Genomic DNA, 18,623 nt, shown 5'->3' on the forward strand with positions numbered 1-18,623 from the left:
TGATTCTTCTTAGTATAGTGACGAAATATAATGAAAAAGGATCGTAGAAGTATTTAACCGGCAGGAAGAGTAAAATAAGCTCAAACGATTTTATCTTTCACCTTTTCAATGAAAAAGCTATTGTTTTTTTTTTTTTTATTTCCAGGAAATGTTTATTATCGCCTATATTTAAATCAGCAGTGCTCTTAAAAGTTGTTATTTTTTCAATCATTCATAATTTGCCGTTATTTTAAGGTTTTTTTTTAAGTAGCGATCGATTGTTGTGTTTATTAGATTCATGATTTCTAGCATGAATTGAAATGAACATGACCCCTCGCATATTTTCTTTTGATTGATTTCTTTGATCAACGTTATGTACCATTCAACTCTTTGTTCGACGCTTTTCATCATTTCACTCTTTATTTAACGTTTTTCATTATTGTATTTCATTTCATAACTCAATCATGATCCGATTCATCACGCATCAATCGAACTGAACTGAACCTCTCGCAAGTTGTTTTTTTTTGCATTCTTTATTGATTTTCACTACAAACATTCAACCTTAAATTCAACGCCTTTCTTATCATTCAACTCTTTATTAAACTTTTTTTTTCTTTAATTTTATTTTCTAACTCAATTTGATCAGTGACTCAAAAAAAATTTTTTTTTTTTAGCTTTCTTTATTCTATGCATTTTGCCATTCAGCTTTTTATTCGACTCTTTCTTATCATTCAATTCTTTATTCGACATTTTTCATCTTTGCATTTTATTATATAATCCATAACCCATCACTTGACCTGTCACAAGTTGTCTTTTGATTGCTATTTATCATTGCATATCATATCATAACTCAATCATAATCCGATTCATGACCTCTCGCATGAATCGAACAGAACTTGACCTCTCGCAAGTTGTCTTTTGATTGTTATCTATCATTGCATATCATTTCATAATTCAATCATAATCCGATTCATGACCTCTCGCATGAATCGAACTGAACTTGACCTCTCGCAAGTTGTCTTTTGATTGTTTTTTATCATTGCATGTCATTTCGTAATTCAATCATAATCCGATTCATGACCTCTCGCATGAATCGAACTGAACTTGACCTCTCGCAAGTTGTCTTTTGATTGTTATTTATCATTGCATATCATTTCATAATTCAATCATAATCCGATTCATGACCTCTCGCATGAATCGAACTGAACTTGACCTCTCGCAAGTTGTCTTTTGATTGTTATTCATCATTGCATATCATTTGATTATCAGTCATAATCCGATTCATGACCTCTCGCATGAATCGATCTGAACTTGACCTCTCGCAAGTTGTCTTTTGATTGCTTATTTATTCAACGCATTTCATCATTCCACTCTATATTCAACATTTTCCATCATTGCATTTCATAACTAAATCATTACTCGATTCATGACTTTTCGAATGAATTTATTGCTTCCTTTATTCCACATTATTCATCGTAGCATCTCAAAAAATAACTCATTCTAGTTAAATTTTTCGAAACGAGTTTTATTTTAATTATTATTCTATTCATGCATGTTGGACATGCAAATTTTCACGTCATCTTGGTTTCCCTAATTAACTGTCAAGTGATAAACCGTCATCCAATCCGTGATCAACCAAACCCTTAATTAGATAATAGTCATTTGACCAACATAACCTCAACCTCTCTAATAAGTGACTGAAACGTACTTTTAGTGAACCTTTGACTTCCTTCTTTTCTTATTTTTTTTTTTAATCAGACTTCATCGAAACGCCCTACTTTGGTTTAATCCGTTGCCCGTGAAAAAGACTCTCGAAGTTTTATTGTTAAACAGATAAACGATCTGAAAATCTGTCTGACATTCAATGCACAGCTAGTTGTACCGAGTGTATTCCTTTCAACTTTGTGTAAGTAAGAAAAGGGTCGTTAAAGTTATTTTACCTTGATGTAATGTAATGTACATTGCAAAAGATTCATTCAATAATCGAAGAGAGATCAGTTATTATAATTGTAATTTCAATTTAATACAATTTCATCATACACATTGACGACGTGGTCACCTTCATTCATGATGATCAAAATTCCAAGAGGCATGTTTGCAAAAGTGATTCTCTTATTCCTTGCTGATTAGGTTCAACATCACTTATAAGTACCGCATTTAAGAAGTTTGATAACAGAGTTATCGATAAAAATATTTTAATCTAAATTTTTTTTTTTAAGACGCACCTGTTAGGTAGATCGTTTTGCTTGCTGTGCCTGTGACGTCCTATCAAATCAAATTGCTTTGTTCACACAAGAGATATTTGCTCCTATTCCCCTTCAGTTTATTTTAAGAAACAAACCATTTGTTGCTACCCCTAGTATTCGGCAACCTTAGTGGCGTGATTACCGATCGACCGATTATAAGTTTGTTACTTAGTCGGTTTAAATAATAATCACATACATTAATCTACATTTCTCAAGTTCGGATAGTGGTTCGTAGTATCACTCTGCTTTAGTTAGAGTTTACTTTTTTTAAGAAAGACCTCCTCAGGGCATTCTGAGCATCATTTCTCAATCAACTTCTAAATATTCACCAAATTTTATTTTTATCAGGTTGAAAAACTTGAAATTAAGAGAAATTGACCTAAAAATAAAAATATTTAAACCAGAATTGGTTGAAACAGGTACATACCAATATTATCATTTTCTTCAACAGACAGTTCCTGATAGAACTGTGGCAGTAGTGCTCGAACCCGACATTAAGGAAAGTACCGATGTTTTCAAAACTTCCGCACTATAACTAATCAGATTGTTTGGTGTAAATGTTTCTCCTGCATCGCGTTGAATCGCATTATCACAAACGTAAAACGTAAAACCTGCAAAGAGAATCGATGCGACGAATTTTGATCACTATCGTCCTAAATGGTTTTAGCATTAAGTGCGTAGACTTACCGCTACATGCAAATATCCATTTCCATATCTTTTAAGCTTCTATCCATTTTCAATTTTCTGTATATGTGAACGGAGGTAGTAATTAAATAGGGAAAGAATAACTCTACGTTCCTTTCTTTTCATTTTCAAAAACATAATTGATTGTAAACCAAGGAGATAAAAAGAATGGTTTTTTTTTAATTCGCGTATAAATTTTAGAAACTTACTAATAAAGTAGCGTTTTTTTTAAATTTTTATGTGCTTGTTTTACAACCTTTCATTGTAGTCCTTTTTTAAAAAAGTGTTATTTAGTCATATATATATTTTTAATGCAAGCGATGTTTAGACTGAACATTAAAATCATGGTTTTCATGATTTTTTTAACATGGAACTAAATTGTTTTATTTTTCGATAGATGTAAGTTTCTAATAGCTAAATTCTATTTTGATAATTCACAAGCCTGTATTTGATCGGTTGAGTTAATCACGATAAAGGCCACTCGAAACAATTCTCCTGGGTATTATTTGGATTCATGTACTTCTTAAACGGATGAGTATAAATTTTGCTTTTGTTTCGCATCTCATGTAAATAATATTAGTTTTTTTTTTTACAGTGCATAATTTGGTTGGAGATGGATTCGAAGTATGAAATTCGATGAATTCACTCGCACACACAAACATCAACATTCTCAATTTTACTTTTTTTTTTGTCATCTCGTCGTGGTCGTCCCACAGATTAAACAACTTACCGTTCAATTATTTCCAAAAAGGCCGTGCCCTGCGTACTTACAATTTCACACTTCCCTTTTATTTGATGCCACAAACTTCTCGAGAACTCACGCCGTAAACAGTAAATTTCGCATAATTTAAAGAATTCCTTTTGAATTGTTGCCAGCTCTGGTATCAATTTAAGGGCTGGTTAGGTTCGCTGTTGGACTGCGCCATTGTAGTGACCTTCCTCTAACCCCGCGTTAAAACGTGACTATCTTTGCCAAATTTCGTTTATAGAATGATCTCTCCCTTGTTGTTGTTGTTGCATGCACGCTTCACTTTTAAAACCGTCCCTTTGTCAATACACGAACGGAAATTAAGCTTCAATTTTGAATTGTAAATAATAGTTTGTTAAACCCTTTTACTTAAATTCCAGATATTTCCACATTTGCTTATTTTTCATTATTATTAAAACATTCGAAATCATTTTAACTGTAAATCAGCTCTCATTTCCTTACTAACCCTTGCTATAACTACCACAGGGACCATTCAAATATTACGTAACGCTTTTAGGGGGAAGGGGGTGGGCTATAGCAGTTTGTTACGCTTTGTGGATTTTGCTTATAAATTTTGAAACGAATGTGTTACGTAAGGGGGAGTGGGGGTTGAAAGTGCTCAAAAATTGCGTTACGCAATATTTGAACGACCCCTTGAGTGTCTGAACACTGAACACGAAACAATGATGTAATTCACATATTAAAGCAGTTCTCTACGGTTAAATAAGCGTTTTCCTTAAGGTGGCCATTATGTCCTTATCTCCCCTTCTCATATCCTGGATTCTGAATCTAAAAACTAAATGTGAGATCTGAATCTGAAATCTATATTTGAAATTTGAATCTGAAACATGTATCGGAAATCTGAATCTGAATCGAAAATCTGCGATATGAATCTGAATCAGAAATCAGCATCTGAAATCTGAATTTCTGAGGGTGAAAACGACAGGTTAATCCCTCGTTAAATAAAGCGTACAAAAAAACAAGAAATCTGAATTTGGAAAATTGAATCTGGAGATCGAGTTTACAATCTTTATCTAAATTAATCTGCATTCTAAATCAGAAATTGAAATCTAGCACTGAATGTGGATCATGAAATGTGAATCTGAATCGGTAATATTTTTGTTTCGATTATAGTCGTTTTACCATCATTATGGCATTCGCGACTTTATCAACGTTGCAGTTGGCGGATCGTTATTGAAAAACTTATCCGGTACAACTGTGTTCGATGTTTACTCTTGGGCTCGAACTCGCGGACATCTGCTCAGGAGACAACAGACTTGCCAACTGAGCTATATCACAAGCCCAAAATGAATCGGTAATATCAAATCTGAATCTGATATCGGTTTTTTGAAATCTGAATTACCTGCTACCTGTTAAAAAAGTAGAAAAAAATTTAGACGGTGTCCTCCACCGAACTCGCTCTTCTTGAAGATCCAGTGCGGCCCAAAGCAAACACATGCGGTGAAATCGAGATACGACCCACAACGCTCGCAATACTAGGCGCGCCTCACAAAGCATGCCTCGAGCATGAGTTCTATCATGGAAGCATGATCGGCAGAAAGCAGGAGACTAGAGAAATTAAAATAACTTGGACAGTTACGACACGACTCTCCCTGCCATCGGCAAGATTGACGTTCTGCCCCGAATAAGCCGGAGATTACTGGTGCAAACCATTTAACTACAAAGTCCCATTTATTAAAGATATTTTTCTTTTTTCATGTTCAGTTTTTAAAAATTTCAAAAAAAAAAAACATTTAATGTATGTGAAATAAAAATTATCAGGCTACGTATTTCTAGAGTTTGTTTTGATTAGGTCGTATGAACCAATATAAACAAAACTGAGTTATCTACTGCAAACGATGGTCTAAGATGTATTCTATGATCAGTAAAAATTTGGTTTCATTTGATCAATGAATAATTTTAGCAAATTGATTTGAATTTAGGACGTATGATGACTTTCTAATTTTTGAGTGTAACTTGGTTTTGCATCGTTTTGCGCTACCGTGCACACAAAACTTTCAAGGCCGGAAATTAGCAAAATTTTGCTCAAATTTGACCAGCTAAAATCTTAGCAATCAATTTAGCAATTTTTTCGAACTAAAATTTGAGCAAATGAGAGAAAAATTTAGCCGCCGCAATTTTTGCTCACTTTTCTAGCAAAAACCGGAGAAAAAGATCGCCCGGACCTGAAATATCCAAATTTATGGTTTTTTCTCTAGTGATTTAAAGGGAATGTTTGATTATTAAATACAATACTCAAATTTCATTCACTTTTAATTTATTTTTCACATTTTTCTTAAAAATTTTGACACTTTGTAGAACAGAAGTTCCGATCTTGGGGACGCACCTTCCGGCGAGCGGAATGCAATGCCATTCTTACCAACGAGTGCACTAAGTTGTCTGTCGGATGGAGCTCGTTGAGTTTTCAGTCTCGGCCATTTCCATTTCCAGATTGTTGAGGATTTCTTTTCGAAGTTGTAACCTGGTAGAAAAATAATAAACAATTTTGAATTTAAAAAGTTGGAAAATCTGTATAATTTATAATTGACCTTACCTGTACGCTTCCGGCGACGATTAGGCTAGTTTATCGTAGTTGACTTAGCCATCTTTAGAACCACCAGAATCGAACTTTCGGAACCGCGCTCAATCGTGTTAGTTTGTTTTTTCCTCCCAACACGCGGCGGCTGCTGTCTGTACACAAAGCGGCTAAAAAACTTTCGTTTTACTAAAATCAAGCAAGTTAAACTTTAAAATTACTTAAATCAAGTAAATTTAGCTTTTTGCTAACTCGACGGTAAAAAAATATTTTTGCTAACGGAAAGTAACAGTGAAATTTTGCTAAGTGGAGCCCCGAAAGTTTTGGGTGTGCATTGCCGGCAGGCTTGGCAAAAGTCATCGTCATGAGGCGTGAAGCTGTGACTGTGAATCCTCTTGGTCCGTCAAACTCAATTGACTGTTCCTTAACGACCAGTCACTTCGTTTGCCAGTCATTCATTCCCCATTCATTTGAAGCTAAAATAATAACCTAGTCAAGCAATCGCATTCAACCGACCGATGACGAAAAAGGAACGCATTTATTATTATTGTTGCTCCTGCCAGCAAGCCGAAGACGACCGAAAAGGAACAAGAAAAGCATTTATTATTATTGTTGCTCCTGCCAGCAAGCTCGTTTTCAGTTTTTTATTGCTATTGTTGCTTTCTGCCAGCAAGTCGTTCAATTAGTTGTACCTGCCGTCAGCAGCCGATCGAAGTGTGAAGAGATTTGCCAGTCACTCTCAGGAGAAATTTTGACCATGTGTAGGAGCTTCGCCAGTCGATGATGGAGAAATGTTGATTGTTGTCGTGCTTTATCCGTCATGCGAGTAGTGAGGCTCCGTCAATTGAGAACAGTGCCAGTCGTTTGATGAAACAAAACTAGTCGGGTTAAGCGTGACGGGCGAAATTTACCATCACTGATTGCCGGGATGCAAAAAGTTGCAAAATAAACAGTCCGACGAGTTGGTTTACGACGTAATGCATTGTCGCGCAAATGCTTCGGTAAATGAGAATAAAATAAGGGAGAAGACAAAAAACTGTCGGCAGGAGTGTTATTAGCGATCCTATAGTATAGTGCGACGCCGCAAATTGGTTAAATTGGCATATTGGTGAGTACAAAAAGCTTCGTATTTCACTTTGTGAATATCCAGTAGTTTTTTATCATTACAGAGGCAGCAATAGTTTAAAGTTATGGATGCTTTTTCACACACCTCGATCGGCCAGTGGCGCCTCATTTTGTGCCGGAAATGTCTAGGTGGATTCCCAAAGGTCACATCCAGAAAGTGAAAAATCCTGGCTCCTTTGGAAGGGTAATTTCTGCGTACTAATCGAAAGGATTATTTTGTTGAGAGTATTTCTTCAATCAAATCCGAACCAATAACTGATAATTGGAAGCAATTGAATCAGTTTTTCGAATCAAACTATTCGATGGACCAAAAGACGTATGCGCCAAACGAAAAATGGATTAGGTCGTAAGTACATCTTCATTGATTAAAACTTAATTAACGTCAATTTCCAGTACGCCAGCATGTTCTGCGTCCATTTTTACGTTGACCTTCAAATTTACAGATTAACTGGACTAGTATTCATAAAATGAGAATTGAAAATGTGATTCAGAACTTTAACATCGATTTTCTCAAAACATGTCCAGTGGCTCATACGACCTAATCAAAACAAACTCTAGATTTATTCATGCAAAACAGAAAAAAACCTGAATATTTAACAGAGATTTCAGTATTAACTACAAAAAACCTAAAATTTACATCCCTGTATATTTTTACAACATGGCTTATGTAATTCGATTTCGTGCATTGTTTTCGCTGTAAATTTACACGCCTCAAAAGTTACATTCTTAAAAAAATAAATCGTGTATTACAAAATTTACATTAGAATCCGTATTCCGTATTCGTGCATCGTTTTCGATCTAAATTTACACGATTTTTTCTTGCGGTCCTGAGAAATCCTGCAAGACATGTTTTTTTGTGCGCGTGTCCTGATTTTCGATAAAACCTGATAAAACCATCTGCAGACCTGGCCATGGCACATCAGCCTGGGCCAGAGGTGCCAGGTGTCCTGATTTATCAGGATTTGTCCTGATTTTCGAGAGACCGTCCTGATTTTTTCAAAAACTCTCGAGTTGTCGAGTTGAAAATTTGTCCCCAAAATGTCCTGATTTGTTCTGTTTTTTATAGAAACTTCTTAAATATGATTGAATTTGTAGTTAAACTATGAAAAGTTTGAATAAAAAGGTTATAAAATAGTTAATCCCATATTTAACAGATGGTATAATCACTGACCATACTGACTGCCCAAGCAACCAGAATTCCCTTAAAACGTGCTCATAGAAGCTTAATCAGCCCTTTTCCATGTTCCTAGAGAATTCTATACAGCCCAAAATTTAAGTTCTTAAAGCTACTTTAAAGTTCGTTAAAGAAGCTGTAGAGAATGCTAATCAGCCCTTAAGGGAATGTCTAAAAACTTCTACGCGCTGAAAAAAAAATCGGTTTGACAGATTGCTCTGACAACCAGATGATTGACCGGTCTAGCTTGGTTTAACTCATTGATTTATGTTTTAACATTATTTTTATTACAAAGAAACTGCTATTCGACTAAGGAATCGAACCACTGCTCTCTTACATGAAACGAAACTCCGCTAACCCCCTGACCAAACCAGCGTAACATTTAGAGGTTGTTTAAAGTGGTATTTAAACAAAATGTTTTTTTTTTTTTGAATATTTTTACTCGATTAGAATTAGAGTTTCAATTTTGGAAATGAATTGTAGAATAAATAAAATACACAAGCATATTCGTCATAAAATATTATTTATCATAACTACTCAACACACATACGCGAGAGATTATCTTTTTACCGAAAACAGCAGGAGCTTCCGGCTGGGTGTGGGTATTATCTGAAACACTGGCGTTGATCTGATAGAACGAATGCTATCCGTCGTTCCTGGTTTGATGTTGTATTTACCGAAGGGTGGACACCGGTCTTGGATGGAACGGTATATAATTTTTCGGCTCTGCTTCTATCCGTCACAGTATTTGCTAAATCCGGCCGGAACCAGCCCCATTCGAATGATGATGTTTTCCAAATGTTAGCTCCTGCTGCTCCTGGTCCATTTTGATGGCTCTGATCCTGGATTTTACGCGAAGAAACAATTAAAAACGGATCGATTATTAGATTATATTTTTATATAATTGATTGCTGTTTTTAGTTCTTCTCATGTAAACAATCAACATATGTGAATTTTGATAGACAGGTGGCAGAAAATTTGACATGTCTCTTAAAAGGTGCAAACAAGTTCTTCGCGTTACCAAGATGGTTCCGTAACGGGTCATTAGAAAGTGCTAAGCGAACGTTTGCGCCTTTCTTGAATGAAGTTTCGTAAGATGCGCTTAGAAGTTCCTTAATCATCTTTTTCACCTTTTCAAAGGCGCTGAAGGTTTCTAGGTAACTTTTAAGGTAATATGAGCACCTGAAAATCTCAAAACATCTTTTTTCAGCCAAATACGAACTTTGCAATTCCATGCTTAAGTAAGTGAGCGACTTTTGGTTGCTTGGGTGGACACTTGATTTTTTTTTATGGATAATTTTTCCAACAGTACGCAATGTCGATTCCAGAGTGCGCATCGATCGATTTGAAGAAATGCTATCCCAGTAAGGAAATGCCACCCAACTTTAAAAATAAAACACGCAATTTCTACGATAAAATCGGGCTAAACAGGACCATTTTTCCTACAGGGCATTTTTTATCAAATCTTTCAGGTTCGCCACCTGTCGTCGGTATTGCGAACCTGCAAAATCTGACAACAAAAAATTAGACAGAAAATGGTTGAAGTTTTGTTCTAAGTGTCATGTCAGTGTGGTCAGTGGTATAATCTTCGGTTCAGATGATATTGAAATGGTGTTTTTCGATATGAACTACCGGCCTCCCAATAAGCTGCATACTGTTGTTGCATTAATCAAGTCGATTACAACACTTGTATTGCGCCTTTATTTATGAAATTTAAGCAGAAATCCTCATTTTTTTCATGAATCAAGAGGTGTCCTGAAAAATCCTGATTTTTTACTTCGCGTTGTCCTGATTTTTTACGAAACCACCTGGCACCCCTGGCCTGGGCACCTCTGTTCAGTTTTAATCTGACGAACATTTTCAGTGTAGTGTAACGCATTCAAATCAACAAACAAATTTCGTAACGCCCAGAAAGAGGCGCCCGCCGTTTGATTTGAAACGATTTTCCTGTTCAATCAGGAAACTTCCGATATTCTTGGATTGAGTGAGAAAGGTCCTTTTTTTAAATTCCGGCTGCCAAGATGAGTCGCCGACGGCGTGAAAGCTCCCCGGAAGGTTCCGCTAAAAAGCGGACTCGTACCAGATCACCGGATGAGACCAATGACAGTGGCGATGAAGAGGTAAGAGCGCTTTGTGTTTTTCATACATTTCGAAAACAACGGTAATAATTCCGAGATGGTTTTCAGGAGGAAAAGTTCAGCCAGCAACTGTCGAGTACTGCCGTGTCGAGAACCGATTCGACCGGCTCGATCGAACGGGCTATCATAAACGATATTCGGATGAATGTCCGGAGCGGGAAAATTTTGTATATTCAGCTAAAGAATTTTATGTGCCACCGGAACATGGTGGTGGAATTCAATAAGCGTGCTAACCTGCTGGTGGGTAATAATGGGAGCGGCAAAAGTGCGGTGCTGGCCGCGCTCACTATTGGCCTGGGTTGTTCGGCCAATAGCACCAATCGGAGCAGCAGCGTAAAGCGTAAGTATTTTTCGAATTAATTTTCTTAAGCCTTCAAGAGAGATACATACATCTATTTTCCAATCTGTAGTATCAGGGTCCTTCCGTAGAAAGTAATAATCAATATCTTGAATTCATCAAGTTCCAAGAAATAGAATATTTTTGAGGGACATTCAAAAAGCTACAAGCTTGCAAACTTGATTAGAGTCAAATTTATTACGGTTCGATTAACGGAAGCTTCATTTAAATTCCTTCCAGAGTTGATAAAACATGGCGAAAGCCAAGCCATCGTCGAAATACACCTGGAGAACGACAGCTTCGATGCGTACGAGCGGGAGGTGTACGGCAACAAGATCATCGTGATACGGACGATAAGTGCATCTGGGGCCACCAGCTACAAGCTGAAGTCCGAAAGTGGCACCGTCGTTTCGACAAGTCGCAGCGAACTGCTCAAGCTGATCATGTACCTGAACATCCAGGTGGACAATCCGGTGTGTGTTTTAAATCAGGATTTGGCACGATCTTTCCTCAAAGATTCAGACGAAAAGAAACAGTACAGCCTGTTCCTGAAGGCAACGCAAATCGATGCTATTACAGCCAAGTTGAATGGTTGCACTCCACAGTTGGAGAATGCCAAGCACAATTTGGAGTGCAACGAAAAAAGTCTCCGTTACATGGACAAGGAAATCGAACAACTTCGCGAGAAGTATCAGAACCTTCAGTCAGTGGAAAAGCTAAAAGAAGTGATCACGACTTCCAAACTCAAGCTGGGCTGGCGGATTGTCTCGGACAAGGATGGAGAGTGTTCCAAGGTGGAAGATCGATTGCGCGACCGATTGAACACCATGAAGGAGTACATGAACGCGATTCAAAACAAGGAAGCGATCGAGGCGGATATTGAGCGTACTATTCAGGGCTTTCGGAGCGATATCGACGCGAAGAAGGTTAACTTCGACGAGCTGAAGCAGAAATACATCCAGGCTCGACAGATAGGCGCACAGCTGCAGGAACAGTTGGCCGACAAGGAACGCCAAATTAAAAAGACAAAGGACCGAATGGCCCGCCAAGCGGAAGACATCAAAAGTTTGGAGAGCGACCTAAAGCAACGGAGCGAATCGTAAGTTATGATCAATTTATTTTATAAGGGTGAGACGGTAGTGACATTTACGAAATTTCACAGTGGTTCCAACAAAGTTGCCCAGGAAAAGCGACGCAACGAGCAGCTGATTGCGGAGTATACGGATCAAATGAGCGAATTGAAGGCAATGATTTCGAATGCTCTGCGCGATGTCGAAACACTGCGCAACACTATGTCGCAGATTACGGACGCTAAAGAGGAGGCCGGCCACAAACGGGTGGCAAAACAGCGGGAAAAATGTAAGTACACACCAACTTTTTCTAGTGTCTAGACCTTCAGATTTTTTTCATAAACGAACACACACACATAGGATCACAGAAAGTGTACTATATGTATGCCATGACCGGGATTCGATCTCACGAACCTCGGCGCAGATGTCTTCAACTAACCACTACGCCAAAGCCACTGGAAAATTGATTGCTTGCATTCTCTTAATTTTTATTGATCTATCCTAACATTAAACTATTAAACATCTTCCAGCTCGAATGGAGGACCAGCTGCGGCAGTTCGAAAACTCCTCCCGCGATAGTCTGTCGGTGTATGGGCACAACATGTCGGCCTTTGTTGCCAAAATCAAACAGCTGCACGAGAGGGGGCGCTTTTCGGAAATGCCCCGGGGCCCTCTAGGCCAGTACATCAAGGTTAAAGATAAACGACTAACGGCGGTAGTCGAGACCGTCATTTCCCAGGGTATGTTGACGGCATTCTACGTCAATTCGGATGCCGATCGGAACACGATGAACCAGTTGATCCAAAAAGAGTTCCCGGAGATGCGAGGCAAGACGATCATAACCAGCCGATTCCACAAGCAGGTGTATGACGTACGGGAGGGTTGTGTGAGGAGTGTACCGGAAGCCCACTCGCTGATGAAGCTGATCAGCGTGAGCGATCCGGTGGTGATGAATTGTCTGATCGATCAGATAAAAATTGAAACGATTCTGGTGGTGGAGAAACAGGACTTGGCCATCCATCTGACCAGTCAGAGTGAGAATGTGCCGCAAAATTTGCAGAAAGTGGTTGTTATGGAACCGTTTTCGGAGTTTTTCCCGATGCCCAATTATAGAAGTTATGGGTTGCCGAAACGACCGGCGAGATACCTCCAGGTGAGTGGAATAATTTGGATTGGGGGAATTTCGTTTTAAAAAATCTTTTTTTTTTCAAGGTTAACATGACTGAGCTCAAGAAACAAACCGAGCAAAGAATGGAGGTTCTGAACGAAGAACTTTTGGATATACAGCGAGAGGTTGATGAAGAAAATAAGAAACTGGCGGAGAAACAGAGGTCTCTGAACGAAAAGCAAAAGCAAATGGACCGCCAGCTGAGAGAAGCCAACTCGCTGGAACTGAAAATTAACGAACTAAAGTCAATCGACTATCCGGCGGAAACCGAAGAAGCGACTTTGCAAACTGAGCTGGAAGAGTTGAGAGTACTGCAAGTCGAGATGACCGAGTCCATTCAGAAGGAAACCGCGTCGCTTGAAGAGTTCAAGCGCGACATAGCGGCTCAAAGTAAGAACATTCAGGAGAAGCGAACCAACATGACGGATATCGAGAAACAGATTCAAGAAATTCAGGACAAAATTGACGCCGAGCAGTCGAAGCGACACGACATGCAAGCCAATTCTAAAACCAAACAGCAACAGTTGGAACGGCTGCGGACGGAGGTACAATCGCTACAAACGGAACGCAACGCATTGAAACAATCGCTGGAGGCGGCCACCCAGGAGGCACAGGAGCTTGGAGATCGTGTTGAAGTGACCGAAAATCAGGAAAAACTGAGGCACAAAATATCCTCCACCGAGAAGCGAATAAAGTATGGATTCGGAACATCTTTTACAATTAGGAAATTGGAAATTTTATATATTTTTTAAAACAATTTTTAGGCATATCAATTCGGCGAACGACAAAATCGAAGACATCGAAGCCATTTTGAACAATACGGAAATGAAACGCGAAACCTCGCTGCGGTACACGGACTCGCTAAAAAAGGTCATTAAAATCTTGCAGAACTCCCGCTCGGCGCGATACGCTTACCTCACCAAGCTCAAGTCGCACATGTCCCTTCGGGTGAAGCACAAGTTTAATGTGAGTATTCTCAAAATGGTAAACTTTGAATACAGTTCCTTAAAATAATCTGTTAACAACTCGATTGTAGACCGTTATGCAGTTGCGTGGCTTCGTGGGAGAAATTGTGATGGACACCAAAAACTGTACCCTAGCTCTTTCGGTCGTTCCGCGGGATAAAAACATCTCGAATGCCGTTTCCAACACCAAATCCCTCTCCGGAGGGGAACGATCCTACTCGACGGTGGCGTTCCTCATTGCGCTGTGGTCCTGTGTCGATACGCCCTTCTATTTTCTGGACGAGTACGACGTGTTCACCGATCAGGTGAACCGGCACATGATGACCATGCTGTTGCTGAACGAAACCAAGAAGAAACCGGACCGGCAGTTCTGCTTCCTCACCCCGCAGGACATGAGCAACATCCAGGCGAACGATAATTTGAAGATTCATCGGTGAGATACTAGTATTTTTGAAGGTGTTTTTTACGAGCTAACAATTTTTTTTTGTATTTTAGAATGCCAGACCCTGAACGATGCTGATTTACCAGATTCCAACTTCTAGACTGAACGGTGATGTCCACCTTACTCTTAGATATTGACTCTGTTATTTTCCTTCTGTTAACTTTTTATGTTCTCCAATTATTTGATTTACATGAATGATTTTTATAAAGAAAACAGACCATAGTGGAAATTGAGTTTATGTTTTTCTCAATCATAGTTGATGCCGAAATCCATTAGTTGTCTCGAGAAGTATGTTAGTGCACTTGTAGTCTAGAAAAGTTCGAGATTTTCTCTCAATTGAGGAATTTTGGGATTGTTTTTCCAAAGAAATGAAAAAAAACACACCACATATTATAAAATGTTTGTCATTTATTTTCCTCTCTAATTGTTCATTATTTCTTTCTCTTCTTTTCTAAGTGTGTTGTTCTGTGTAATGTAATTTTGATACATGTGTTCGTTTGTTTGTGTTTATTGTGTGTATGTGTATTTTTATTGTATAAGAGTTCAGTTTTGTATTTTCTTCTTTATAATTTATTCATCATTATTATAAATGTCGAGTAAACTAAATTCAAATAGTACAATATTATACTTCATTTATGATACTTGCGTTTATCTTCGCCACCACTTTAGAGTGTGTTGCAATCAGAAGAGTTTTTGTTTCTTTATATATATGTAATAATTACTTATATAGCATTTCACACTATCAACTAATATGTATATGCATATGTATATACTTCGCCGACGTTTTTTTTACTTTTTCCCTTTGATATCCACACTTAAACTTTTTTTTTGTTTCACGCGTAAGAGGACGAAAAACAAAAACGATTAATTGTCTGTTTTCCTTTATTTTCAATCGACAACCAATTGCGTGTGCCTCTTTTCTGGACTAACGATGCAGATCGTCGGAAAAATGAAATATCTTTCATTATTTTCAGTTGAATCCAGTCAACTGTTTCTAATATACCCTTCCTTAAATTGGTTGCGGCGCTCAAACTTTCTAACTAACTATGTAGAATCTTGATGAATTTATTATTTACTTTTTGTTTTAGTTGTTGTTTTTCCTCATCTCAAACTTATTGTAATTATTCAACAATTTTCGTACCATGTTCGTCGCGTGTACCTGGTGAGTTCTCCTGTTTTCATTTTGTGTGTGCTGCCTCTGATTTTTTTTTTGTGAAACTAGAGATTATTGAAGATATTTCTTCTTTCCTGTTTCCGGTAAATGTTTTCACCTTTGACCGTTTTTTCAGTGTTAAAAAAGATACTGCAACATAAAAAGTTCAATCGAAACATTCACTGGTTGGTTTGGTAGATATCAAAATATTAAAAGATGACCGATTATTCCAAGTTTACACTTTATGGCATCAACTGTGAAGGTTTTTCAATAGATGGGAAGGTTTCCCTTTTTAGTGGAACTGAAAATATAATTTTAAAATATGAAAAACGGAGAATCCGTGCAAAAAAATAATGCCTAAAAACCTCTTCTTGTTGAACGAACTCTCACGATCGGAGCCTCATATCTATTTAAGTATGTAAGTTATTCCTTTATTGTAAAAGAAACTCTCAAAAATTGAAGATAGTCGCAAAATTCGGAAAATCCGCGCCTCATAAATAAAGGTCAAACAAATTCGACACGAACAACGTCTGGTCAAAAAATAATCCAAGCTTGAAGCATTTAAAGGATGGATTAATTGGATTTATTACCTGTAGATCAATCAGCCAAATTATTGTAGAATTTTTTTTTGCCATAAAAGTGGTTCCAGAAAGTAGAGATGTGTCAGACGAATTGGTGATGTGAAAAAAATCCTTGTTTCTCAAAAAAAAAAAAAAAAGATGAAAATAGGCCCAACTTTACAATGAATTAACAGTTATTTTGAATTCGAATTTGTAACGTTTTAAGAAAAAGTAGATTATTTACAAGTATTTTACAAGTGTTGATAAATTAGAATGCTCGGGCGAGCTGTATTTTCTGACAAAATCTATCTTTCCAACCTTTCTAACCAGCCAAGAAAAGTTGGCGACAAGTTGTGGCTCCAGAGAGTGGTACGACGCACTAATACTCTTCACATCAAACAATAAAAAAAGGCATTAATTTTTAGACTGAATATATATGTAAGTATGGCTACGTGAAAAGTATTTGAGAATGCTGTTCAGTGTACAAGATTGTTGCTTATCGACGAAATTGACAAGCAGGCTTGGAAAAATCAGATATGAATCGAAGCAATCCTTAAAAAGAACACACATTCAGATTCAAAGAGCTTTTTTTCAATCCATTCCTAAACTAACTGCCAGACTATTCAGACGATTTATTGAACTTTTTAAAAATCCTTTTAAAAATCTTAATTTTTCCGGCTTTTGTGCATATTGGAGAAAACAAAACTTACTAACATGGCGTTGGACCTTTCCTTCTGCTGCAAATGAGAAGAAACGGTCGCCGTGCAGAGTAAAGTACTTGCTGATGGGTGCGAAGTAATTTGGGCGTCCGAGAATTTCTCGAGGGTAAAATTTATCTTATTTCCGTGTTTTTTTTCTGAATCGTCTTAGGCTTACGTTATAGTTCCGACACCGCGCCGGAACGAGCAAGTCCGGCGCCCTAAAATAAGGCAGAACCAAGAAGTGTCGCGTAGTGAACGTTAAGAGACGCACCTGGAGGTCGAAACTCGAGGTAAAATTCAATGCAGAAGTGATGTGGAAACCCGAGGTTGATTCGAAATTTGGGAAATCGCAGTAAGACGATGACAATTCTGCCGTCCTACATCCGGAGGAAATCAACATCCGGAAAATCAGAGGCGAGAAATATTCCGAGAAAAGTATCATCACGCAGCGTGAAATGCATAACTCAAGATCTTGAGATTATGACTAGCACCATGGAAAAGGTAAGAAGCCAGTTATTTCCTTTACCTTTCTCACTTAATTCTGTGTTTTGAGCTAGCCTTGGCTATATAGCTTGAATTAAATCCAAATATCTGAGCCGGAGAGAGCCAAATCCTAACCTTTTTTAACATCGTTCCCTCAGAATTTACCAATGAAGTGAAAGAAAAATTCAAAAATATTTTCAAGGGCTAGAGTTTTAACTCCTTTTTGTACGGTGGAATGAAGTTATATACTGCCCTCACATGCATATGAGTACCATGGCGGGCATTTTTATCTTTTTGAGTTGTCCATGGAAAACGTTTGCTTTCATCCTAAATTACCTAGAAAAATAGTTTTTGTAGAAACTTTGTTCCCAAAGTTTTGAAGAAATTACCACTCAAAGCGCGTTGACATGTATAAAGTATCCGCAAAACGAAACTTTGAATGCGATTTTCTCAGTTTGCATTTTTTTACACATGGAACTCATTTGCATGGAAAAGCAGTGTAATGCTTGATGAGTTCTAAAAATATCTTGTAATAGCTAATGGATTTCAGAAGTATAAAATTCAAAGAATTCCAGTTTATCTTTTACTTTTTGTGGTTAAATTGTACCTATATTAGGGTGGCCCAAAATTGTACTTTGTTTGGAATTTTGGGGGCTCAAGCTTCAAATGGTAGCTTTGGGTGTAAGAAACAAACAACAAAATGATGTTTAGAGGTTGCACTGGTTCGGTTTTTGGAAAAAGGGCATTTTTTCGACATTTTGTCCCAATAACATTTTCAGATCTTGAAAAAGTATCAAACATTTGTCTCTAATATTTTTTTAAATTTTCATTATAATGTGAGTTTAAAACTAAAAATATTTTGGGACTGTTTTGGACTCTCAATTTGTGTGTATGATTTTTTAAATTACGCAATACTATGAATTTTTGTGAATTTTTTTTTTTTAAATTCATAAAAAAGTGTACTTTGGATTAAGATTTTTAATTAACATTGAATTCAAAAGATGCGCAACGTTATGATGTGCAACTTTACAGAAAAAAAGGATTAATATTACTTGTCGTTAAAAAGTTATTCAAGTTTTTTTGAGTGAAAAAGTCACAATTTTCAAACTTTTGC

The 18,623-nt window shown here is 37.4% G+C and overlaps 1 protein-coding gene across 1 annotated transcript; it reads left to right on the forward strand.

The window, feature by feature from the left end:
• Positions 1-10,375: 10,375 nt before the first annotated feature.
• On the forward strand, positions 10,376-14,845 carry LOC129751146 (structural maintenance of chromosomes protein 6). The gene is made up of 9 exons (XM_055746468.1): positions 10,376-10,612; positions 10,679-10,970; positions 11,208-12,066; positions 12,130-12,326; positions 12,568-13,190; positions 13,250-13,899; positions 13,970-14,171; positions 14,242-14,603; positions 14,666-14,845. The coding sequence occupies exons 1-9, from the start codon at positions 10,514-10,516 to the stop codon at positions 14,688-14,690; spliced, it is 3,309 nt and encodes a 1,102-aa protein (XP_055602443.1). The 5' UTR covers positions 10,376-10,513; the 3' UTR covers positions 14,691-14,845.
• The last annotated feature ends 3,778 nt before the right edge of the window (positions 14,846-18,623 follow it).

This window comes from Uranotaenia lowii, chromosome 3, assembly GCF_029784155.1.
Source record: "Uranotaenia lowii strain MFRU-FL chromosome 3, ASM2978415v1, whole genome shotgun sequence".
NCBI classification, from domain to species: domain Eukaryota; kingdom Metazoa; phylum Arthropoda; class Insecta; order Diptera; family Culicidae; genus Uranotaenia; species Uranotaenia lowii.